Source organism: Piliocolobus tephrosceles, chromosome 20 (assembly GCF_002776525.5).
Source record: "Piliocolobus tephrosceles isolate RC106 chromosome 20, ASM277652v3, whole genome shotgun sequence".
Lineage (NCBI taxonomy): Eukaryota > Metazoa > Chordata > Mammalia > Primates > Cercopithecidae > Piliocolobus > Piliocolobus tephrosceles.
This window is the reverse complement of record NC_045453.1, coordinates 8434629-8456358: the sequence shown is the minus strand read 5'-3', so window position 1 is coordinate 8456358 and position 21730 is coordinate 8434629. Positions and strand designations below refer to the sequence as shown.

General features: G+C 49.7%; 2 protein-coding genes across 14 annotated transcripts in view; one reads left to right on the top strand and one right to left on the bottom strand.

Annotated features, from left to right (window-relative positions):
* Positions 1-11654, top strand: part of LOC111548185 (RNA-binding protein 12) — a 37943-nt gene extending 26289 nt beyond the window's left edge. For all 11 annotated transcript variants that reach the window (XM_023220531.1, XM_023220540.2, XM_023220535.2 and 8 more), the window contains 15 exons: positions 4948-5076; positions 5175-5354; positions 5486-5560; positions 5638-5709; positions 5848-5928; positions 6099-6188; positions 6298-6384; positions 6523-6609; positions 6704-6763; positions 6843-6976; positions 7082-7136; positions 7391-7442; positions 10302-10435; positions 10893-11129; positions 11315-11654. In XM_023220531.1, the coding sequence (XP_023076299.1) occupies positions 4948-5076; positions 5175-5354; positions 5486-5560; positions 5638-5709; positions 5848-5928; positions 6099-6188; positions 6298-6384; positions 6523-6609; positions 6704-6763; positions 6843-6976; positions 7082-7136; positions 7391-7442; positions 10302-10435; positions 10893-11129; positions 11315-11455 (1614 nt within the window). In that variant the 3' untranslated portion in view covers positions 11456-11654. The remainder of the gene's footprint in view (positions 1-4947; positions 5077-5174; positions 5355-5485; positions 5561-5637; positions 5710-5847; positions 5929-6098; positions 6189-6297; positions 6385-6522; positions 6610-6703; positions 6764-6842; positions 6977-7081; positions 7137-7390; positions 7443-10301; positions 10436-10892; positions 11130-11314) is intronic.
* Positions 11655-14639: 2985 nt separating this feature from the next.
* SPAG4 (sperm associated antigen 4) lies at positions 14640-21463 on the bottom strand. 3 transcript variants are annotated; one of them, XM_023220545.1, is made up of 12 exons: positions 20989-21463; positions 19737-19841; positions 19388-19454; positions 19134-19195; positions 18842-18885; positions 18498-18523; positions 18253-18361; positions 17975-18050; positions 17677-17792; positions 17164-17354; positions 16162-16251; positions 14640-16059 (listed from the first exon to the last, which is right to left on the bottom strand). In XM_023220545.1, exons 1-12 carry the CDS (start codon positions 21290-21292, stop codon positions 16029-16031), a joined length of 1221 nt encoding a protein of 406 aa, XP_023076313.1. In that variant the 5' UTR covers positions 21293-21463; the 3' UTR covers positions 14640-16028. The 3 variants fall into 3 exon arrangements, with proteins under 3 accessions (XP_023076313.1, XP_023076312.1, XP_023076314.1); XM_023220544.1 differs by having other exon boundaries at positions 15883-16059; positions 17187-17354; XM_023220546.1 differs by having other exon boundaries at positions 15883-16059; positions 17187-17354; positions 21008-21463.
* Between the last annotated feature and the right edge of the window lie 267 nt (positions 21464-21730).

Below are 21730 nucleotides of genomic sequence, written 5' to 3'. Positions count from 1 at the left end.
GTGTGACTTGAGCAAAAGCACATTCACCATTTGTTCAGCAAATGGTTGTTAGTACCAGCTATATACTAAGCAGTAATACTAGTGATACAGAGATAATATCCAGCCCCAGTTCAAGGAGCCCACAGTTTACAGGGTAGACAGACAAAAGTAAAAATTATGGTGTGGTTTCAATGTTCAATCAGTCACGGAATACTTACTATCTACTGTAGGATACGTAGATGCTGTTGTGGGTCCTGGAGCTAGCCAGAGTTACTAATCTTGTATAGCTTATTTTCTGGAGTGTATAAGAAGGGAGACAGAGTGCAAAAGTCCTGAGGTGGTAAATAAGGTTGGTGTTAGGTGTATGTGGATCAGAAAGGCCAACCTGGCTGGAGGATAGTTGGGTGGCTAGATGATTAGTTAGGCAAGGGTCAGGTCTTGCAGGGCCTTGTTGAAGACGATGGTAAGAACTTTAGGTTTTATCTTAAGTGTTTTGGAAAGGCATTCCAGAGTTTTCAGTGGAGAAATGACATGATCAGGTTTCTGTTTGACTAATAAACCTAGAAATGTGTGTGTGGTTGCAGAAACACTGATGAGGAAACCATTGCAGTCATCCAGAGTAGAGATAAGAAAATCCTTCTTGGAGAAAATGGGCAAGGGTTCATAAAGGAATAATGTCATATTAGAACCATGGATGACAGGACATTTGCTAGGCAGGAAAGTCAGGCATGTGTGTTAGATGAACCAGAAATAACTTTGGATGACTAGTTGGGTGGGCGAGTGAGCGGCAGGAGGTAGAGCTGATGGCAAACAGGGAAGGGCTTTGAAGGTTGATCTAGGGATGCAGGGTTATCAAATTGCGCAACTACCAAGTTCTATATAGGTATGCCCTTTGGAGTTGTGCAGCAAGGTAGCCTTGGTAGGGAGTTTGACTCTGAACCTAAAGGCAGCTATACTGGGCTTTTACCCGGGTGGGGCAGTGCTAGGATAGAAACCAAGCAGGACGCAAGAGACTCTAATAAAGGCCTGAAGTTAGGTAGGGGCTGTTGAACTGGAAATGGAGGGTTTGGGCTTGGAATGAACAGTAAAGAGGATTTGAGGTGTGGATTGGGGGGAGAAGCTAATGAGGCCTTTTTATTTATTTTGCTCGTTTTGTTTTGTTTTTGTTTTTATATGAGGCCTTTTAAAAAATACAAAAAACAGTATAAAATATTGAAACAATACAGAAGTATGGAGTTCACAAAATTCTCATCTTCCACTCCTTTGAGTTACCTAAAACATTTGGTGTATCTTCCATTTTTCTGTGTGTGTATTTATTTATTTTATGTTTATATTAAGATCTATTATAAAGATACACCTACAATTGAAGTTTAAAATGGAAGTTTACAATTGAAGTAAAAAATGGTCATAAACTTCTTGTTGTTATTACTATTATTTGAGATGGAGTCTTGTATACAGTGCCGTGATCTCAGCTCACTGCACCCTCCAACTCCCAGGTTCAAGTGATTCTCCTGGCTCAGCCTCCCAAGTATCTGGGACTACAGGTGTGCACCACCACACCCAGCTGATTTTTGTATTTTTGGTAGAGACTGGGTTTCACCATGTTGGCCATGCTGGTATTGAACTGACCTCAAGTGATCCGCCCACCTCGGCCTCCCATAGTGCTGGGATTACAGCAGTGAGTCACTGTGCCCAGCCTATTTTTTATTTTTTCATATGATACCAATATAAAATAGTTCTGTCTTGTTTTGTAGCCACTATTCAGCATTCCGTTGTTCAGATGTATCATATTTAGTCGACAGACCTGTAAGCTGGCTTAGGTTTTTCACTATTCCCAGCATTAGTGAAATGAGCATTCTTTTTTATTTGTCTCTGTACTGTGTAAACACTGCCTTGGAGAGCATGTGAGGTGACATGCATGGAATTCAGATTGTGACTTGGGGGAAGCTGTGATCCTGATCCCTTGAGGGAACATGCATTCTGCTCTGGGTCTGTCCTTGGGGAACCTCCAAGGGAGTGATCAGAATGGTCAGGAGTCTGCAGGCCACATTCTAGGGGCAACAGTCAAAAGAACTAGGACTGTTTATCCAGATTTCAGCTGGGACTGTTCACAGCTTCCACGTATCAGATGAGTTCTCATAGGGAGATAGGGTAAGGCCTTCCCATGGAGCTGGGGAAGAGCACCTACCAGGTAGAAATAAGAATTCCAGAGTTAGGTCAGTTTGGGTAGGATTTGTATGGACCTAGACTTCCTGATGATTAGATTGTAAGACTGGGTTTTCTGTCACTGGAAGTGTTCACGCAGGGGCCAGGGTGCTGTGGAGGGGCAGTATGTGAAGCAAGTTGAACTCTTCACATTCCAACTTTGATAACAGCATTCCAGATGGAGACTATGAGAGACCAAGATGGGGTACTGTGGGCCGCGAGGGAGGAGCTATTGACTGAGGATCAGTATAGGGGAGGGCTGAGGCTGGAGGCATGTCAGGGTATAGCTCTGGGAAACCTGGAATGCTGAGCGAAGCTCAGTGAAAGATCTAACCTCATGTGCACTGCTGGTGGAGTGGTCTTCAGGTGTGTGGGCCAAGGGGGACACAGGGATAACGAGGTCTGAGGGTGATTGTTATGGTGACTGCAGGAGGATGGAATACCCAGGTGTTGTCATGGTGCGCCATGCAAGAAAATGTTTCCAGCAGAGGGAAGGGGTGAATCAGAGAAGCTTGGTGCTGCCTGGTTAGAAGGGCAAGACATGAGTTAGTTTGGAACTGGCTGGGCAGGGAACTGGGACTGGAGATGAACTTTCAGATTTCATTCTGCAAATACATATTGTCTAGGTGCTTGGGATAGAGCAATAAACAGAACAGCTAAATATTCCTTTCTCACAGAGTTTATATTTTAGTGGGGGAAACAGTATGTAAATATATATAATGTTAGACATTGAGAACAAGCAGAAAAGGGGTATGCAATATCAGGGGCAGTGGGGTTGAAATTTTAGAGGGGCTAAAAGGGAGAGCCTATATATGTATATATATAAAACAGGGAAGATTATTTTGAGTAAAGACTTGTGGGGAAAGGGAGCAGTGAGCCATGTGGATATAATGCAGAGAAAGAATACATTCCAGGTACTGCAAAGTGTTTTTGGGTAGAAACAAACTTGGCTGGCTGGGTGCGGTGGCACACACTATCATACCAGGACTTTGTGAGGCTGAGGCGGATGGATTGCTTGATCCGAGGAGTTTGAGAGCAGCCTGGACAACATAGTGAGACCCTGTCTCAACAAAGAAAAAAAAAATTAGCTGGGCACGGTGGTGCACACCTGTAGTCCCAGCTACTTGGGAGGCTGAGGTGAGAGGGATTGCTTGAACCCAAGAGGCAGAGGTTGTGGTGAGCTGAGATCTCACCACTGCGCTCCAGCCTGGGTGACAGAATGAGACTGTCTCACAACAGAAGGAGCAAACAAACTTGGCTTATTTGAGGAGTGACAAGCAAGGTGGCTGAAATGGAGTGAGCAAGAGAGATGATATTAGGAGATCAGGTTAAAGAAATCTAGACTTTCCAGGGCATTATAGGCCATGGTATAGTTTGGATTTTTTCTTTTCTTTCTTTGTTGCCCAGGCTGGAGTACAGTGGCGCGATCTTGGCTTACTACAACCTCCACCTCCCAGGTTCAAGCGATTCTCCTACCTCAGCCTCCCAAAGTGCTAGGATTACAGGCTCCCACCACCACACCAGCTAATTTTTTTATTTTTAGTAGAGACGGGGTTTCACTATGTTGGTTAGGCTGGTCTCGAACTCCTGACCTCAAGTGATCCAGCCACCTTGGCTTCCCAAAGTGCTGGGATTATAGGCGTGAACCACCACATCTGGCCAAGTTTGGGTTTTTTCTAAGCGCGGTGGTAAATGGGAAATATTAGAGGATTCAGGCAGAGGCGTGATAAGACTTCACTTTTTTTTTCTTTTTTTTTCTTGAGATGGAGTCTTGTTCTTGTTGCCCAGGCTGGTGTATAGTGGCATGATCTCAGCTCACTGCAACCTCCACCTCCTGGGTTCAAGCAATTCTCCTGCCTCAGCCTCCTGAGTAGCCAGGATTACCGGCACGCGCCACCATGCCCAGCTAATTTTTGTATCTTTTTTAGTAGAGACGGGCTTTCACCATGTTGGCTACGCTGGTCTCAAACTCCCGACCTCAAGTGATCTACCCACCTTGGCCTCCCAAAGTGCCAGGATTACAGGCATGAGCCACCGTGTCCAGCCTCACTTACGTTTTAATAGGATCAACCTGACTGCTGTATTTAGAATAACCTGCTGGGGTGGAGGTGGGGGAATGGAGGTGGAGACAGCATAGAATAAGGGAGACCAGTTGAAGGGGCTAATGCTGTAAGCCAGGTGAGGAACAGTGATGGCTTAGATTGGGCAGCAGCAGTGGAAATAGGAGTTGGACATGAGCACTCATTAGAGGTGAGGAGAATTAGTAGGGGGATCATAACTCCACCCTAAGAGTTAGGTCCCCAGGGTTAGTGAGAAATCACTGGAAGAAGATACTTTGTGGATCATAGTTATATTTGGGGTTATATTAGGATCAGAACTTGAATTAGGGTCTGACCTGGAACCAGTAAGGGGGTCAGAAAGATTTATTGGTCTTTGCAAAGACCAAGATTAGAGTCTGGGTTTGGACAGCCCTATTGGGATTAAGACAAATTTTAGGGTGAGGATAGTTTGGGGTCACAGTTGTAGATGGAGGCTAGTACCCCTTTTCAATATCTTCAGACCAGGGTTGGTTGTAACTGCCGCCATCTGTGCCAGTGAGCTCACCTGGGGGTGGAGGAGTTTGGAGGCTATAAGGCCTTTTCTTCCTTGGGTGTCACGGGGGTGGACGTATGCTCAGCCCTGCCTGGGTCCCAAGCTGGGACCTGCAGTCGGGAAAGGGGAGAGAAGGCTCCCTGGTGCTTGACCCAGCTTCTTTTCCCTCAGATGGCCCACTGCGTGACCTTGGTTCAGCTGTCCATTTCCTGTGACCATCTCATTGACAAGGACATCGGCTCCAAGTCTGATCCACTCTGCGTCCTTTTACAGGATGTGGGAGGGGGTAGCTGGGCTGAGGTGAGGCAGATTATGGAGGTTAAGGTTGTGGAGGGAGTCTAATATTGTGTTTTGGGGTGGAGGCTATGACTGGGATGCTTACTGGCCTCTGCCCACAGCTTGGCCGGACAGAACGAGTGCGGAACTGCTCAAGCCCTGAGTTCTCCAAGACCCTGCAGCTTGAGTACCACTTTGAGACAGTTCAGAAGCTACGCTTTGGAATCTATGACATAGACAACAAGACACCAGCACTGGGGGATGATGACTTCCTAGGGGGTGCTGAGTGTTCCCTAGGACAGGTATGTAGGGCTGGGAATTAGGATCCTTCAGACACAGGTCGTGAGACAACCTAGCCTACCTGGAGGTAGGCGGCAAGCAGGACCTAACCCTGCCTGTTAATCCTGAAACTCCCTTCCCCGCTTTGCCCCAGATTGTGTCCAGCCAGGTACTGACTCTCCCCTTGATGCTGAAGCCTGGAAAACCCGCTGGGCAGGGGACCATCACGGTAAGGAACCCAACAAGGGTTGGGGAGGGACTTAACATCAGTGAATTCATGAGGTGATGTAGTCTTCCCCTACCTAGGTCTCAGCTCAGGAGTTGAAGGACAATCGTGTAGTGACCATGGAGGTAGAGGCCAGAAACCTAGATAAGAAGGTGTGTCTGGAAGTAGGCACTGGTAATCCAAGAGTTAAGGGGCCAAGGATGGTGTATGGGGGGATGGGAGTGTGGACAGAGGGATGGCATAGTGGTGGTTTGTTCCTGAGTTTTGTAACTGCGGTCTCGCATTGGCAGGACTTCCTGGGAAAGTCGGATCCATTTCTGGAGTTCTTCCGCCAGCGTGATGGGAAATGGCACCTGGTGTACAGATCTGAGGTATGAGAGCCCTGGGATTGGGTGGGTTGGGGTAGGAGAGAATCTCCTGGGGCCTGTGACTAGCAAGGTTTGGAACTCGGGGAGAAAGAAACTGCAGGTGGGTAGAGAATTGTGGCAGCTCCTCACTGGCCATGCCAGAACTCACTGGAGGCCTTGGCCTCGACCTTCAGGTCATCAAGAACAACCTGAACCCTACATGGAAGCGTTTCTCAGTCCCTGTTCAGCATTTCTGTGGTGGGGACCCCAGCACACCCATCGAGGTGAGGAGCTTGTCTCCTGCGTGGACTGGGCTGGGGAAGAGAACCTGGGGAGGGACTTACTCTCATCTGCCACCTGACTCGTTTATGTCCACACACACTATCGCCTCAGGTGCGATGCTCCGATTATGACAGTGACGGGTCACATGATCTCATCGGTACCTTCCACACCAGCTTGGCCCAGCTGCAAGCAGTCCCGGTGAGTGCTGGTCTTGCCATGGGTGTGGAAATGGGCCTAGATAGCTGAAGCTCGGAGTTAGAGAGGGAGGAGAAGGCAGCTCGAGTCCTTGGCTGATGATCTGAGAATTTCCTACCCTAATTTTTCTGTCCTCACCAGGCTGAGTTTGAATGCATCCACCCTGAGAAGCAGCAGAAAAAGAAAAGCTACAAGAACTCTGGAACTATTTGTGTCAAGATTTGCCGGGTGAGACAAAAGCCCATGTAACCAAGGCTCTGATTCCTGAGCTCCATGACATCAACTGCTATCACCCCAGGCATGACCCTGGTTTCATTTGCAGGTAGAAACAGAGTATTCCTTTCTGGACTATGTGATGGGAGGCTGTCAGATCAACTTCACTGTAAGTTGCCTTACCAAGGGCAAGAGAACAGGTCTGGGGCTCAAGGTGGTCTTTAGCTCCCTTCCTCACCTCCTCCCAGGTGGGCGTGGACTTCACTGGCTCCAATGGAGACCCCTCCTCACCTGACTCCCTACACTACCTGAGTCCAACAGGGGTCAATGAGTACCTGATGGCACTGTGGAGTGTGGGCAGCGTGGTTCAGGACTACGACTCGTGAGTATCTGCTTCTCTTGGCTATACCCGTTCCCTGCAGATGCTTCAGCCTCTGGGCTCACAGTCCCCTCACTGCCTCTTGCCCAATACACTGTCCTCCCACAGAGACAAGCTGTTCCCTGCATTTGGATTTGGGGCCCAGGTTCCCCCTGACTGGCAGGTGAGCTCCCTCTCTTTCTGCCACTCCTGTTTTCAGTTTCAGGGTCCTGATTTTGGGGGATGTGGTAAATTTAGTTGCTACCTGGCACTCAGCTTTAAGAGGAGATGCAGGGATGGATTCCTGCAGGCAGGTAGACAGCAAGTGCTCAGGACTCCATAGCTCCTGTAGGAATCTTGGCACACGCCATAGTGTCTTTTTTCATTATCAGCACAGAGGTCATGGGGAAAAAACCTCGTTTTCATTCTTGTCTCCAGGTCTCGCATGAATTTGCCTTGAATTTCAACCCTGGTAACCCCTACTGTGCAGGTAAGTTTCCCTATCCACCCTGAGGCAGGTCAGTCCACACACACAGGGGCAAGCCTGCATGAGTAAAAGGGAGAGTGAGGGCAGATACCTGCCTTCATTGTCCAGAGGGTGGATTTTATTTAATTTTTATTTTTTGGGAAAGAGTCTTGCTCTGTCATCCAGGCTGGAGTGCAGTGGTGCAATCTTGGCTTACTTGCCTACTGGCTTCAAGCAATTCTTCTGTCTCAGCCTCCCAAGTAGCTGGGACTACAGGCACATGCCACCATGCCTGGCTAATTTTTGTATGTTTAATAGAGACAGGGTTTCGCCATGTTGGCCAAGCTGGTCTCAAACTCGTGACCTCAGGTGATTCACCTGCCTTGGCCTCCCAAAATGCTGGGATTACAGGCGTGAGCACTGCGCCCAGCCCAGAGGGTGGGGAGGGACTTAACATCAGTGAATTCATGAGGTGATGTCATCTTCCCCTACCTAGGTCTCAGCTCAGGAGTTGAAGGACAATCGTGTAGTGACCATGGAGGTAGAGGCCAGAAACCTAGATAAGAAGGTGTGTCTGGAAGTAGGCACTGGTAATCCAAGAGTCAAGAGTTTAGAGCTAGGCCTGTGGAATCAAATCATCATGTCAGGCCAGGAGTGGTGGCTCACGCCCATAATCCTAGCACTCAGTCGGGAGGCCAAGGTGGTTGGATCCCTTGAGCCCAGGAGTTCCAGACCAGCCAAAACCCTGTCTCTACTAAAAATACAAAAATTAGCCAAGCATGTTGGCAGGTGCCTGCAGTTCTAGCTACTCAGGAGGCTGAGGTGGGAGGATCTCCTGAGCCCAGGAGGTTGAGGCTGTGGTGAGCCATGATCATGATCATGCCACTACACTCCAGCCTGGGTGACAGAGTGAGACCCTGTCTCAAAAAAAAAAAAGAAAAAAAAAATCATGCCACATGACTTGGGGCAGATTGTTTACTCTCTGTGTGCTTTGGTTTCATAAGAAGACTAAATATTGTATGAAATTGAGTACTCAAGGAGAGGCTACAAGTAAAGCAGTAAGCCTGGTGCGTATTAAGTCTTCTCTGAAAAATGGTATCTGTTATATTATCATTATTATCTTTGCCTAGAACCTAACGGGTACTTATTTGAGCATCAGTGGAAGCCTTGCTTACCTCCTTGCAGGGTGTGTTTTGCGAGTCCACCAAGCCCTTTGTTGCGGGCCAAACCTTTTGACTCCCCAGCACCCCAAGGTGGGCACAAGCTGAAGTGGAAAATGTGACCTGATCTGATCTGGGTTTTAAAATTTTAATTTTGTATTTCAATTAAGTTCAGACTTGTATTTTCAGAAAAGTTCAGAAAAGTTGCAAGAATAGTCACAGAAGCTCAGTTCCTTGGAACTCAGGGCTCAGGGCCTGAGTTCACAGGGGCTCTTCACCTTTATCCCAATTACCCTAACATAACAGTTTACCACATTTACTTTCTCTTTTCTCATACATGTATACAGTGTGTGTGTGTGTGTGTGTGTGTATATATATATATGAGTGTGTGTGTGTATGTACATGTATACATATATACATACATTCACATTTCAAGGGAAATAAATGTATGTGTTTATGTATGTATACGCATGTATACATATGTTGGAGAATGCTGTAATAAATAGCCCTGCCTCAGGTTTGCCTCTATGGTCCTACCAACTTTGTACCCATCATTATCCACCTGGCTCTTTACCTCTGAGTACTTCAGTATCTCCTAAAATCAAAGACTCTTTCTTACACATCACACACCAATCCTCCAAATCAGGAAATTAACATCTATACTATTATCCAACCTATAGCATTTATTCAGATTTTGCCAATTGTCCTAGTATCTTTTACAGCAAAAGAAAATCTCAGATCACACATTGCATTCAGTTAGTATATATTTTTTATATGGACGACTTCTTGCCTTTCATGATATTAACATTTCATGATATAAACAATATAGGCCAGATATTTTCTAGAATGTCCCTCAGTTTGAGTTTACCCGATAAATCCTCAGGATTAGATTCAGGTTGTACATTTTTGGCAGGAATACCACCAAAGTGATGCTGTGTATTCTCAGTGCATCATATTCAGAGGCACATGATGTTGATTTGTCCTGTTACCAGTCATGTTAACTTTGGTCACTTAGTTAAGGTCAGATCTACCAGGTTTCTCCATTATACAAGTACTATTTTCCCCTTTCTAATTAGTAAGTCTATTTCAGGAAGAGACTATATAAATATCCATCACATACACATCAACTTTCCCCTCTAGTTTTTTATTTTTTAAGTGATGGGGGGGTCTCACTATGTTGCCTAAGCTGGCCTTGAACCCCTGGGCTCAAGCAGTCCTCCCACCTCAGCCTCGTGAGTAGCTGGGACTACTGGCATATGCCACTGTGCCTGGCTGTACTTTCTAGTTTTAACATCCATTGATGATCCTTGCCTGAATCAGTCATTTCTGTGATTGTCAAATGATTGTGTAATTCTTTCTTCTACATTTATTAGGAGCTTTCCCTTCTCCCACAGTAATTAATCCATAGTACGGATCCTTATTGTATCAAATGGATTATTATTAAATAGGTTATAATCTGATTCTCAAACTCTCCTGGATTTGTTCAGGAGAATCCCTCTCATCTGGGTGTTAATTCAAGCTGTGATTTAGGGCAAGTCCCCTCCTGTCTTTGAACCTTAGTTTCCTCATGTGTAGGAGAGAGTCAAGTACCCTGGTTTACAAGGGTGAATGAATGAAATGCACCCAGGTTCCCAGATCTCCTGGGCTGGGATGGGGTGATTTCAGGACTGGTGTAGTCCTGAGAGGTCCAGGACTTTACGGTATTTCTTGCTCTCCTCTGCAGGCATCCAGGGCATTGTGGATGCCTACCGCCAAGCCCTGCCCCAAGTTCGCCTCTATGGCCCCACCAACTTTGCACCCATCATCAACCACGTGGCCAGGTTTGCAGCCCAGGCTGCACATCAGGGGACTGCCTCGGTGAGAGTCGTGGGCGGCAGTGGCAGTGGTGGCAGTCAAGGGCTTCCTTGAGGGTTATGGAACAAAGGACTTTTTTTTTTTTTTTTTGAGATGGACTCTTGCTCTGTCACCCAGGCTGGAGTGCAGTGATGCGATCTCAGCTCACTGCAACCTCCACCTCCTGGGTTCAAGTGATTCTCCTGCCTCAGCCTTCCTAGTAGCTTGGATTACAGGCATGTGCCACCATGCCCAGCTAATTTTTATATTTTTAATAGAGAACAGGGTTTTACCATGTTGGCTGGGGTGGTCGCAAACTCCTGATCTCAAATGATCTGCCTGTCTTGGCCTCCCAAAGTGCTGGGATTACAGGCGTGAGCCATTGCGCCCGGCCTGTATCAGTGTGGGGATGTGTGGCTGGGGTGTTTGCAGGGGTTTGGGAGGAGGATCTGCTTCAGGACTTGAATGGGCTTGTCCCCAGCAATACTTCGTGCTGTTGCTGCTGACTGATGGTGCTGTGACGGATGTGGAAGCCACACGTGAGGCTGTGGTGCGCGCCTCGAACCTGCCCATGTCAGTGATCATTGTGGGTGTGGGTGGTGCTGACTTTGAGGCCATGGAGCAGCTGGATGCTGATGGTGGACCCCTGCATACACGTTCTGGGCAGGCCGCTGCCCGCGACATTGTGCAGTTTGTACCCTACCGCCGGTTCCAGAATGTGAGTGGGTGCAAATTTGATCTGGGAGTTTACCCTTTCACCTTTCCCTGATGTGAGTAGGGTTTAGGCCCAAGGGATGCTCACCTTTTCCTCAAAGTCTGGGGTATGGTTGGGTTCTTGGGTATGAAATGCAGACTTTGGGCAGCTGTTCTGGGCCACCACTGACCTTTCCCTTTTCTTGGCAGGCCCCTCGGGAGGCATTGGCACAGACTGTACTCGCAGAAGTGCCCACACAACTGGTCTCGTACTTCAGGGCCCAGGGTTGGGCCCCACTCAAGCCACTTCCACCCTCAGCCAAGGGTCCTGCACAGGCCCCCCAGGCCTAGGTTCCCTTGGAGGCTGTGGCAAGTCCTGAATCCGGTGTCCCAGAGGTCCCTCGGGGCCACAACCCAACCCTTCACACACTCCTCAGTGCTAGCACTTTGTATTTTTTGATACTTTTATACTCGTTTCTGCTTTTGCTGCTCTTGATCCCACCTGCTTGCTCCTGACAACCTTCATTCAATAAAGACCAGTGAAGACCAATGCTTTGCCACCACTCTGTGTGTGTAAATTTTAGGTGGGAGGCTGCTGTTAGCAATGTTTATATCCCTTCTCTGCACCTCAGTTTGTTGACTTAGGGGTTGTTAAGTGAAGGATGCCTGTGGTGTAAAGCCCCACTCACACTTGAGTATTTCTGGGCAGATATCTATTCATTCTAGAGACACTGACTTACTGTTTTTGAAAATACAGCCAGGGGCGGTATGATGTGCCTGTAGTCCTCAGCTTGGGAGGCTGAGGTGGGAGGACTGCTTGAGCCCAGGAGTTCCAGACCAGGTCTGGGCAACATCGCAAGACCCCATTTCACGCACAAGAAAAGGAAATACAAAATTTGAATGTAAGCTAAACACCCAGCCTTCACCTTCCCTCCCTCAGGGCAGAGCTGGTCTGGGAACACAAAGATGGAAAGTGTCAGACCTCATAAAAAGCAGCAAAAGGAGAAGGAAGGATGAGTTTTAAGGTGGAGCAAAGGCTATGTAGACTTCCTGGAGGGGAGGGAGTAGTGATAATTTTGGTCCTAAAGACAGGTGAAAATCCTGAATTTTTTTAAGAGCTAATTTTTTCTTAATAGAGAATACATGTATTCATTGTAGAAAAATTCTGGCTGGGCATGGTGGCTCATGCCTGTAATCCCAGCACTTTGGGAGGCTGAGGAGGGCAGATCATTTGAGGTCAGGAGTTCAAGACCAGCCTGGCCAACATGATGAAACCCCATCTCTAATAAAAATACAGAAATTAGCTGGGTGTGGTGGCAGGTGCCTATAATTCCAACTACTCAGGAGGCTGAGGCAGGAGAATCGCTTGAACTCAGGAGGCGGAGGTTGCAGAGAGCCAATATTGCACCACTGCACCCCAGCATGAGCTACAGAGTGAGATTCTGTCTCAGAAAAGAAAAGAAAAATTTTAAGTACAGAAAAAATATCACTCAAACTCCCATATCCTGATAAAACATATTGGGCATATAACTTTTTGTCTACACGTACTGTTTTAGCATGTGTTAAAATTTGTTATTCTAATTTTAAAATGTGTGCTTGTTAGTCTGAAGTTACTTCAAATATAAATATTGTACAGAGTGGAGCAGGTAAGGGCCCCTGTTTTTCCTAGATCTGGAAAATAGATTTTTATAAATGGAATATTTATACATACTACTTGTACCTTTTTATTTAACACATTTTGGGTGTCTTACCTATCAGAACCTATTGCTTCATTCCTTTTTTTTTTTTGAGACGTAGTCTCTCTGTTGCCTAGGCCGGAGTGCAATATCGCGATCTCGGCTCACTGCAACTTCTGCCTTCTGGGTTCAAGCGATTATCTTGCCTCTGCCTCCCAAGTAGCTGGGACTACAGGCATGCACCACCACGCCTGGCTAATTTTTGTATTTTTAGTAGAGATGTGGTTTTACTATGTTGGCTGGTCTTGAACTTGAGACCTCAGGTGACCTGCCCACCTTGGCCTCCCAAAGTGCTGGGATTACCGGCATAAGCCACTGAATTTGGCCATCTTTTTTTTTTTTTTTTTTTGTAGGAGTATACCTTAGTTTATTTAGCTAATCTCTTATTTATGGAGATTTGACTCCTAGTTTATTTCAGCGCTATAATGAACATCCTTGCACATATATGTCTGTGCACTTAACCAGAATGTTTCTGAAGAATTTGTTCCTAAAAGTGGAAATGCTATATCAAAGGTTATACTTAAAATTTTGATATTGCAAATTATCCTTCATAACAAAAATTATGGTCAAACTTACCCCTTTTGTTAATCTGACAGGTAAAAAAGAAGCAAAAAATAATTTTTAGTTGAATTTATTTATTTTTTCAGTTTTTTTTTTGTGACCGAGTCTCACTCTGTTGCCCAGGCTGGAGTGCAGTGGCACAATCTCAGGTCACTGCAACCTCTGCCTCCCAGGTTCAAGTGATTCTCCTGCCTCAGTCTCCTGAGTAGCTGGGATTACAGGCATGCGCCAGCATGCCCAACTGATTTTTGTATTTTTAGTAGAGACAGGGTTTCACCATGTTGGTCAGGCTGGTTTCAAACTCCTGACCTCGTGATCCGCCCACCTCGGCCTCCCAAAGTGCTGGAATTACAGGCGTGAGCCACCACACCCAGCTTGAATTTATTGAAATATGAAGCATAGGTAACATCTTATATGGTTATTTGTAAATTATAGTTATTCTCAATAGCCTATTCATAGTCTGCATGTATGTGTTATAGCTTTTATTTTAAGGTTATTAGCCCTTAATCTCATACATGTTGAAAACATTTCTTCCCAGGTTGTTGTCTTTTTATTTATAGTATCCTTTGGCATATATAACTTTTAATATGGAAATATTATCTTTTTATTTATGCCAGTTTAACTTTTTAAAAAGTTATCCATATATCACTTATTATTATTACTATTTAGACAGAGTCTTGCTCTGTTTCCCAGGCTGGAGTGCAGTGGTGCGATCTGAGCTCACCGCAACCTCTGCCTCCTAGGTTCAAGCGATTCTCCTGCCTCAGCCTCCCTAGTAGCTGGGATAACAGGCACGCACTAGCATGTCCACAATGTTTCTATTGGCTGCTTATTTTTTGTAACAGTTTATCTACTTGGTTACTAAGTTTCCAATTTTCTTTATAAACAACACTGTGTTAAATTTCCTTATAAATATTACCTTTGAATACATCTATGTATTCTTTGGATACATTCTTAGAAATGGAATTGCTGTGAGTAAAGAGTACAAAACTTTGTAAGGCTTTTGGTTCCTGTTGTGAAACTACCCTCCAGAAAAGCTGCATTCATTCATAATTCTAAAAACTCCCCAGATTATTTATTTATTTGAGACGGAGTCTCTGTCGCCAGGCTGGAGTGCAGTGGCACGATCTTGGCCCACTGCAACCTCCGTCTCCTGGTTCAAGTGATTTCCTGCCTCAGTCTCCCAAGTAGCTGGGACTGTAGGCACGTGCCACCACGCCCAGCTAATTTTTGTATTTTTAGTAGAGATGGGGTTTCACCATGTTGGCCAGGATGGTCTGGATCTCCTGACCTCATGATCTACCTGCCTCAGCCTCCCAAAGTGCTGGGACTACAGGCATGAGATACCACACCAGGCTGAATTTCACCTCTTAAAGGTATAAACACTATTAATAGTCTGTATATTCTTCTAAAGCTGGGAAAGTGTTAATGCCTACATCTTTATTTTTTTGTAGGAGTGTGCCAGTCTCTTATTCCTGGAGATTTGAATCCTAGTGTTTTTCAAATAATGCGATAATGAACATCTTTGTACATGTATCTTTGTGCACTTAACAGGAATGTTTCTGAAGAATTTGTTCCTAAAAGTGGAAGTGCTAGATCAAAGTGTATATTTAAAATTTTAATAGATATTGCAAATTGCCCTCCAAGATGGTGCATGTTTCTTTGCTCATGCTGGTCCTCCTTTCCTACCCCTAGGTAGAACTCATTAATCCTTTGTTGCCTTCTCCTTCGTCTTTTTTCCCTGCAATTCCACTTTTGACTCTTAGAGTGAAGAATTCTTGGATCTGTAAATGCATAGTCCTGTTTCCTGGAGCCTCTTCGTTCCCCTGTCAGGCTCCTTGAGGGCAGGGCCTGGTGAACACTAAATCATCTATCCTGTGCCTCACACAGTGTTGGGAACTCAGGTCTCAGTAAGGACAACCTATGTTGGGGCTACCAGGCCTGCATCAGCTCTGTGACTCAGAAGCTTCCTAGAGATTCTCAAGTCTCCTTAGCTTTTGAGTGTGTGCCTGCAGAAAGTGGGTAGCTACCCTTCCACCTGTACCTAGCAGGAGTTGGGGACTTTACCACTGGGGCTAGGATTGAGCACAAAGGTGGGTTCGGGCTGCCTGCAGTTCTGTGGTTAGAGAGGAAGGTGGGCCTGGGTACTGCTCTGGCACTGGAGGAATGCCTCTGGAGGAAGGTGGGCCTGGGTACTGCTCTGGCGCTGCCTTTCACTAGCGTGTGACATTGAACAAGTTTCCTGACCTGAGCAGCTTCCCTCTCTGGTTGTGAGAATTAAGTTAGGTAATGTGTGTAATGTCCACAGCACTGTTTCTTGTACGTGGTAGGCACTCCATAAACGGAAGCTGCTATTACGATCTTGGTCTAGACTTCTCAAAGAAAAGAGGATGCATTGGGAAGTCAGCCCCACCATACTTAGATGCAATAGCAGCCAGAGCTCTCCCAACAAGAGCCCCCCAAAGCATCCTTCAGCAGAACTCAATTCTACTCCAACAATCAGCATGTTTAATGGGGCCCCCCTGTGGCACTGCCCTCTGCCGCCTCTGAGGTTCGCACACCATGGGCACGGACTCGATACAAGCATGTGAAACGGGGGTGGCCCCAGTTGCTTAGAATCTGGATCTTCACCTTGGGAAAGGCAGCTGGGGGGTCATTCTGGGGAGACAAATGGATCATGCCAAGGGCTGCCCTCTTCCTGGGTAATTCATCCCTCACTGCCCCACTCCCTTGGCACCTTCACCCTAGAGACAAACACACCTGCAGGTGGAAAGTCTGAATCTCCGATTTCTCAACATCGAAGGTGAATTTCCCCAAGAAAACTTCAGTTTCATCATCAACCTGGAGGCCCTGGTGGGTGAAGAGTGAAAGGAGGAACCATGAGGGGGACAGGTGGAGGGGAGAGAAGAAAACTTTGCTGAGGATCTTCTATGTATTCAATAGCTATATGCATGTTCTTATGTATTTTTCGATGGTTGTATACTGTAATTCAGAATGTGGGCTCTAAGACACCAGGTTTTATTTTTTATTTTTTTGAGACAGAGTCTCACTCTATCGCCCAGGCTGGAGTGCAGTGGCGCGATCTCTGCTCAGTGCAAGCTCCGCCTCCTGGGAAGAAACCAGGTTTTAAATTTTAGTCCTGCCAACAGTTAGTTGTGTTACCTTGTACAAATAACGTCCCCTCTCTGAGCATTACTTTCTTCATCTTTAAAGGAAGAGATAATAACAGTACATCATAGGTTGTTATATGGGTGCAAAGCAGGTGCGGTGGCTCATGCCTGTAATCCTAGCATTTCAGAAGGCCGAGGCGGGCGGATCACTTGAGGTCAGGAGTTTAAGACCATCCTGGCCAACATGGTGAAACCTCATCTCTACTAAAAATACAAAAATTAGCTGGGCGTGGTGGCGCACGCCTGTAATTCCAGCTACTCCGGAGGATGAGGCACAAGAATCGCTTGAACCCCCGAGGCTGAGGTTGCAGTGAGCTGAGATCCCTCCACTGCACTCCAGCAGCCTGGGTGACAAGAGCGAGACTCTCTCTCAAAAACAACAACAAAATAAGAATGCATGTAAACTGCTTGGCACGGAGTAAGTGCTGTGCAAGCAATAACTAATATCTGGATATGGTTATGACTATAAAGACCTACAGCAGCTCTGAGAGGCAAATAGTAGTATCTCCATTTTATAGATGAGCAAACGAAGACTCAGATAATGGCACCAGTTCTCAAGACTGCTTGGGGCTGTCTAGGCAAAATTCCCCACCTCCTGACCTCGTCCGCACTCACAAAGACCGCGAAATCGCGGGGGGCGCTGTTGGCTCCTCCGGTGTGCTCCACGCTGGGCGGTGGATGCTGCAGAGTGATGTCGCTCAGCTGCACTCGGCCCGGCAGTTGGATCACCACCTGGCCTTGGTCGCCTTCAAAAGCCCAGCAATTCCCGGGGAACACGTGAGGCTGCAGGCGGGCGGAGGGACCATCAGAATCGTCGGACAGAGCGATGGTTGCCACTCCCCAGCCCGGGCCTCAGCTGGACCGCATCCATCGGCCCGCCCAGAGCTCCACCTCCAGCCCGCCCAGGGTCCAGTCCCCAGCATTGCCAGGTCTCTCCTTGAATTAAAGGCGGTCCTCGGGCTCGTCCAGAGCCCCACCCAGGCCAAGCCAGGCCCCGCCTAGCGCCACGCCCTCGACTCAGCCAGGCTCCGCCTGCAGGGCGAGGTTTTGGTGCTTTCCCCAGCGTCCCGCTCCGGGTCACATCCCGGGATGTTTCCAGACCCACCTCCAGGATAACCGTGGGCGGCCGTGCGTAGTTCCAGAAGCTGAAGCGATTCCAGAAGTAGGCAATGTTCCTGTCTGCGTAGTCGTGGGATGTCTTCTGCAGGTCGATGGAGGCTCCTGGAAAAGGGAGAAGTAACCCTCAGAGGCTCCCAGGCCTTGCCAGGAGTCGGGGCGCGGGGACAGAGTGGGGGCTGTCCGAGGCTCTGTCTTCGGCCAGTCAGGTGCATGGGAATGTCTGTGTCAGGGTCTTGGCGTCTTTCCTGTCTGCGTCTCTGTCTTCCAGTGTCTCCGGGTCTTACCCACAGAGCTCAGCGCATAGTCGGGCTTCCGCACAAAGTCCTCATTCAGCCTCTGGAACACGAGCTTGGCCACTCTCTGCAAGGAGGGAGAGCGAGGCCTGGAGGGGCGAGGCTTGCGGGCTGCTTTTACAGGTGGGCGGGACCTCTGGGAGCTGGTTGCTTTGGGGCGGACTTCGTGGGCCCTGGGAGAAATCCCGCAGGGCTCTGGGCGGAGCTTAAGTCGCAGGACCCTAGGAGCAGGGATCCATCAGGGGTTTCCAAGGTGGGCCCGGGCTCACCTCACTGTTGGCTGCCCGAACAGTGGACACCTCCTTGTGGAGTTTATCCAGCTCGGCCTGGAGCTGTTGCAGCTGCTGCCCCTGGGAGCGCACGCGCTCGTGGTACTCACTGGAGATGGGAGGTGGGCGCCGTGGGGTTGGCTCCCTGTCCCCCTGGACACCTCCCAAAGGCCCCCACGCCTTCAAGGTTCTCAAAGAAGCAACTTTGAGCCCCCCAATTTCCCACCCTAGGTGCCCTCTTTCACCTTAGAGTCAGCATCTCCTTAGGTTCCTGTTGGATGAAGGGACAAAACACAGAGCCGCTCAGCTCCCGTCGTCCTTGCTCCTACCTCAGCCTGGAAACGGCCAGGGCTTCCTTTTTGAAGACTGTGTCCCCTTTCCTCGACTCCTCCTTGACCTCCCAGTATCAGATCCCCCAAGAGCCCCTCAAGCACAATCCCTCATAAACCTGTTTATATCCAGCCCTTCTTAAGGATTGTAGCCTCTGGCACTACCCCCACCCCAGCAGACCAACAGTCCAGGGGACCCCCACAATCTCCAGATTCACAACCTGCCAGCCCCCTACCCCAGGACAGTCTCCCCAACTCACATTCTCCAAAGGAGAGACCAGGTACAGAAGCCCCAGCCAGATTGCTGGAGAAAGAGGGGGAGGGGTCTCAGGGGAAGGAAAAGGAAGAGAATGGGTTTCCCCGGCATAGGGGGACAGTGGAAAGAGGCTTGAGGGGTTAAGCCTGGGGAGGACGGTGGGAGTCTGAGGGGGAACTAGAGGACTCTGCAGGGGAATGCCAGGAGCTGCAGGAGCGAGGATGTAGGAGAAAATGTGCTGGGTTTGCCTCCCAAGCACCCAGGGCAAGGGCTCCAGGGAATTCACTGCCCCTCACCTGCCAGAAAGAGGCTCAGCAGCGACACAGCCGTGAACAGGAAGCGGATGGAACAGACCTCCCTGGGGAACCGGAGGGAGGCTGAGGCCCCGACCTGCTCAGCCCTCCAGTCCCCACCCCATGGTCCACGACCCAGCTCCTGACAACACGACTCAATCAGATCTGAATCGGCTCAAGCGCCAGCAAGGTGCCGGCCCTGCTCCCCACCTCCTCCAAAGAGCGGCCCCTGGGGCGCCAGCGTCCCTCCCTCTGACCTGTACATGCTGACCAGCACGTCTCCTGCCAGGGATAACAACACGCTCAGCACCTGGAAGAGCAGGCCTGAGGCCAGGACAGGGGGTCAGAGAGGGGCCCACGGCAGGGACAGGCGGGAGCTCAGCGGGCGTGGTGTCCGGGTTCAGAAGGGGCTCGGGAGGGGCTGGGAGTGGGCCTGGGGTTCAGGAAGAGTAGGGTGGGCTAGGAGAATTAGATGGGGGCTAAGAGGATGAGTTGAGGCTCGGAGAGGGGCTCGATACTCAAAAGGAGTCGGGGGCTCAGAGAGAACTGGAGTTCGGAGAGGGGAACCCGAGGGTCAGAGGGGATCGCAGCTGGCCTGGCCCGTACTCAGAAAGCTCTTGAACACGCGCGAGGGAGGCATCTCCGGCCTCAGATCCAGGGTCGGCAGAAGGTCGAGCGGCTCCTCAGAGACTACCGGAGACCCAGTCGGTTCTGCGGGAAACCAAGGACTCCATTGGGGCCTTGCGCACCACAGACCTATTTTCCCCTCGAGACCCGGCCGCAGATTGCTCAGTCCAGAAGCTAGAAAGCTGGGAAGCCTCTCAAAGGCTTTGGTCCCACCGCAGCCCTTTCCCGGCTCCCGCTCAGCCCTCTGAAGCCCCGCCCCTCAAGGAGGCTCCGTCAAGAGCTGGTCTCCTGGGCGGGGCGCGGTGGCTCACGCCTGTAATCCCAGCACTTTCGGAGGCCGAGGCGGGCAGATCACGAGGTCAGGAGATCGAGGCCATCCTGGCTAACACGGTGAAACCCTGTCTCTACTAAAAATACAAAAAACTAGCCGGGCGTGGTGGCGGGCGCCTGCAGTCCCAGCTACTCTGGAGGCTGAGGCAGAACGGCGTGAACCCGGGAGGCGGAGCTTGCAGTGAGCAGAGATCGCGCCACTGCACTCCAGCCCGGGAGACAGAGCAAGACTCCGTCTCAAAAAAAAAAAAAAGAAAAAGAAAAGAGTTGGTCTTCTGGCCGCGCGCGGTGGCTCACGCCTGTAATCCCAGAGCTTTGGGAGGCCGAGGCAGGCGGATCACCTGAGGTCGGGAGTTCGAGGCCAGCCTGACTAACATGGAGAAATACCGTCTTTACTAAAAACACAAAAATTAGCCGGGCGTGGTGGCGCATGCCTGTGATCCCAGCTACTCGGGAGGCTAAGGCGGGAAGAATCGTTTGAACCCGGGAGGCGGAGGTTGCGGTGAGCTGAGATCGCGCCATTGCACTTCAGCCTGGGCAACAAGAGGGAAACTCCTTTTCAAAAAAAAAAAACGGAGTTGGTCCCACCCCCAAACGGATGACCCGTCCCCAGCCTTAGGTCTTGGTGGAGCCCGATTGTCCTGGAAGCCTCTCACGCTAACACTGAGGCCGCGCCTTCTCAGCGGCGCCCAACCACAAGATTTTACACGCCCCTTCCAGTAACCATTGAGGACACCGAGGCTCCGCCCCTTAAGGGATCTCATTTAGCACCTCCCCTTTACCCTACAGAACCCACCTTGTAGGAGGTGCCCAGATATCATCTTAGTCCCATTCCCGCCCAGCACCGCCCTTTAGGCCCCGCCCCCTCCATCGGCTCACCCGGGGTCGACCCCGCCCGCACCCGAGGCCCCGCCCCTCACGGTTGCCGCGCCACAGTCTGTCTGCCAGTTGTGGCTCCGAGGCGCCGGCTTCTGCCGAGAGCTTCCAGCCCATGTGGTTCCTCCGGGCACTCCCGCGCTCAAGGCGGGCTCACCGCAGGTCGGGCCCCGGGTTCCTCTGCCCTCGGGGTCCCCAGGCCCCGGACCCGCTGACCGGAGCCCGTTGCTGTCCTCCGAGGTGATGCTCACTGAGCTGTTCTCGCTGAAAAAGTTGGGCGTGTGCTTGCGCGAGGACGAGGCCGAGCCCGGGCGGGAGCTTCGCCGCATCCTGACCCCCTGCTGCCTAGTCACGGACGCTAAAGCCGCCGCCGCGGTCGCCAAGGCACTGGGGCCTCCTTCAGCCGCTGCGCGCCTCGGGGACCACACGGACCCTGCGTGAAGTCGGCAGGCCCCGCGGCCGCACCTGCCCTCCCGCTGTGTCCCGGCCGGCTGCTGACGTCACAGAGGAGCCTCGGTCTCCGCGGGCCGCCCTGGCCGCGCGTCACGGAACTGGCCGTGACGTCGCCGGGAGCCGTAGCCATGGCAGCCTCTCCTTCTGACTTTGTTGTTGTTGTTAAGAGACAGGGTCTTTCTTATTGCCCAGGCTGGAGTGCAGTGGCTTGATATAGCTCATTGTAACTTCGAACTCCCAAGCTCAAGCGATCCTCCTGCCTCGGCCTCCCAAAGCGCTGGGAGTACAGGCGTCAGCCACCGCACCCGGCCTCT

What these genes read in the sequence shown, in the direction of transcription:
- SPAG4 (XM_023220544.1), bottom strand. Translation starts at nt 21,292, where the DNA reads ATGCGGCGAAGCTCCCGCCCGGGCTCGGCCTCGTCCTCGCGCAAGCAC. An exon ending in CGTGTTCAAGAGCTTTCTGA is followed by an intron (nt 19,455 to 19,736) that starts GTACGGGCCAGG and finishes TCCTGGCCTCAG; the next exon opens with GCCTGCTCTTCCAGGTGCTG. An exon ending in CGCCCACGGTTATCCTGGAG is followed by an intron (nt 17,355 to 17,676) that starts GTGGGTCTGGAA and finishes GCCCGCCTGCAG; the next exon opens with CCTCACGTGTTCCCCGGGAA.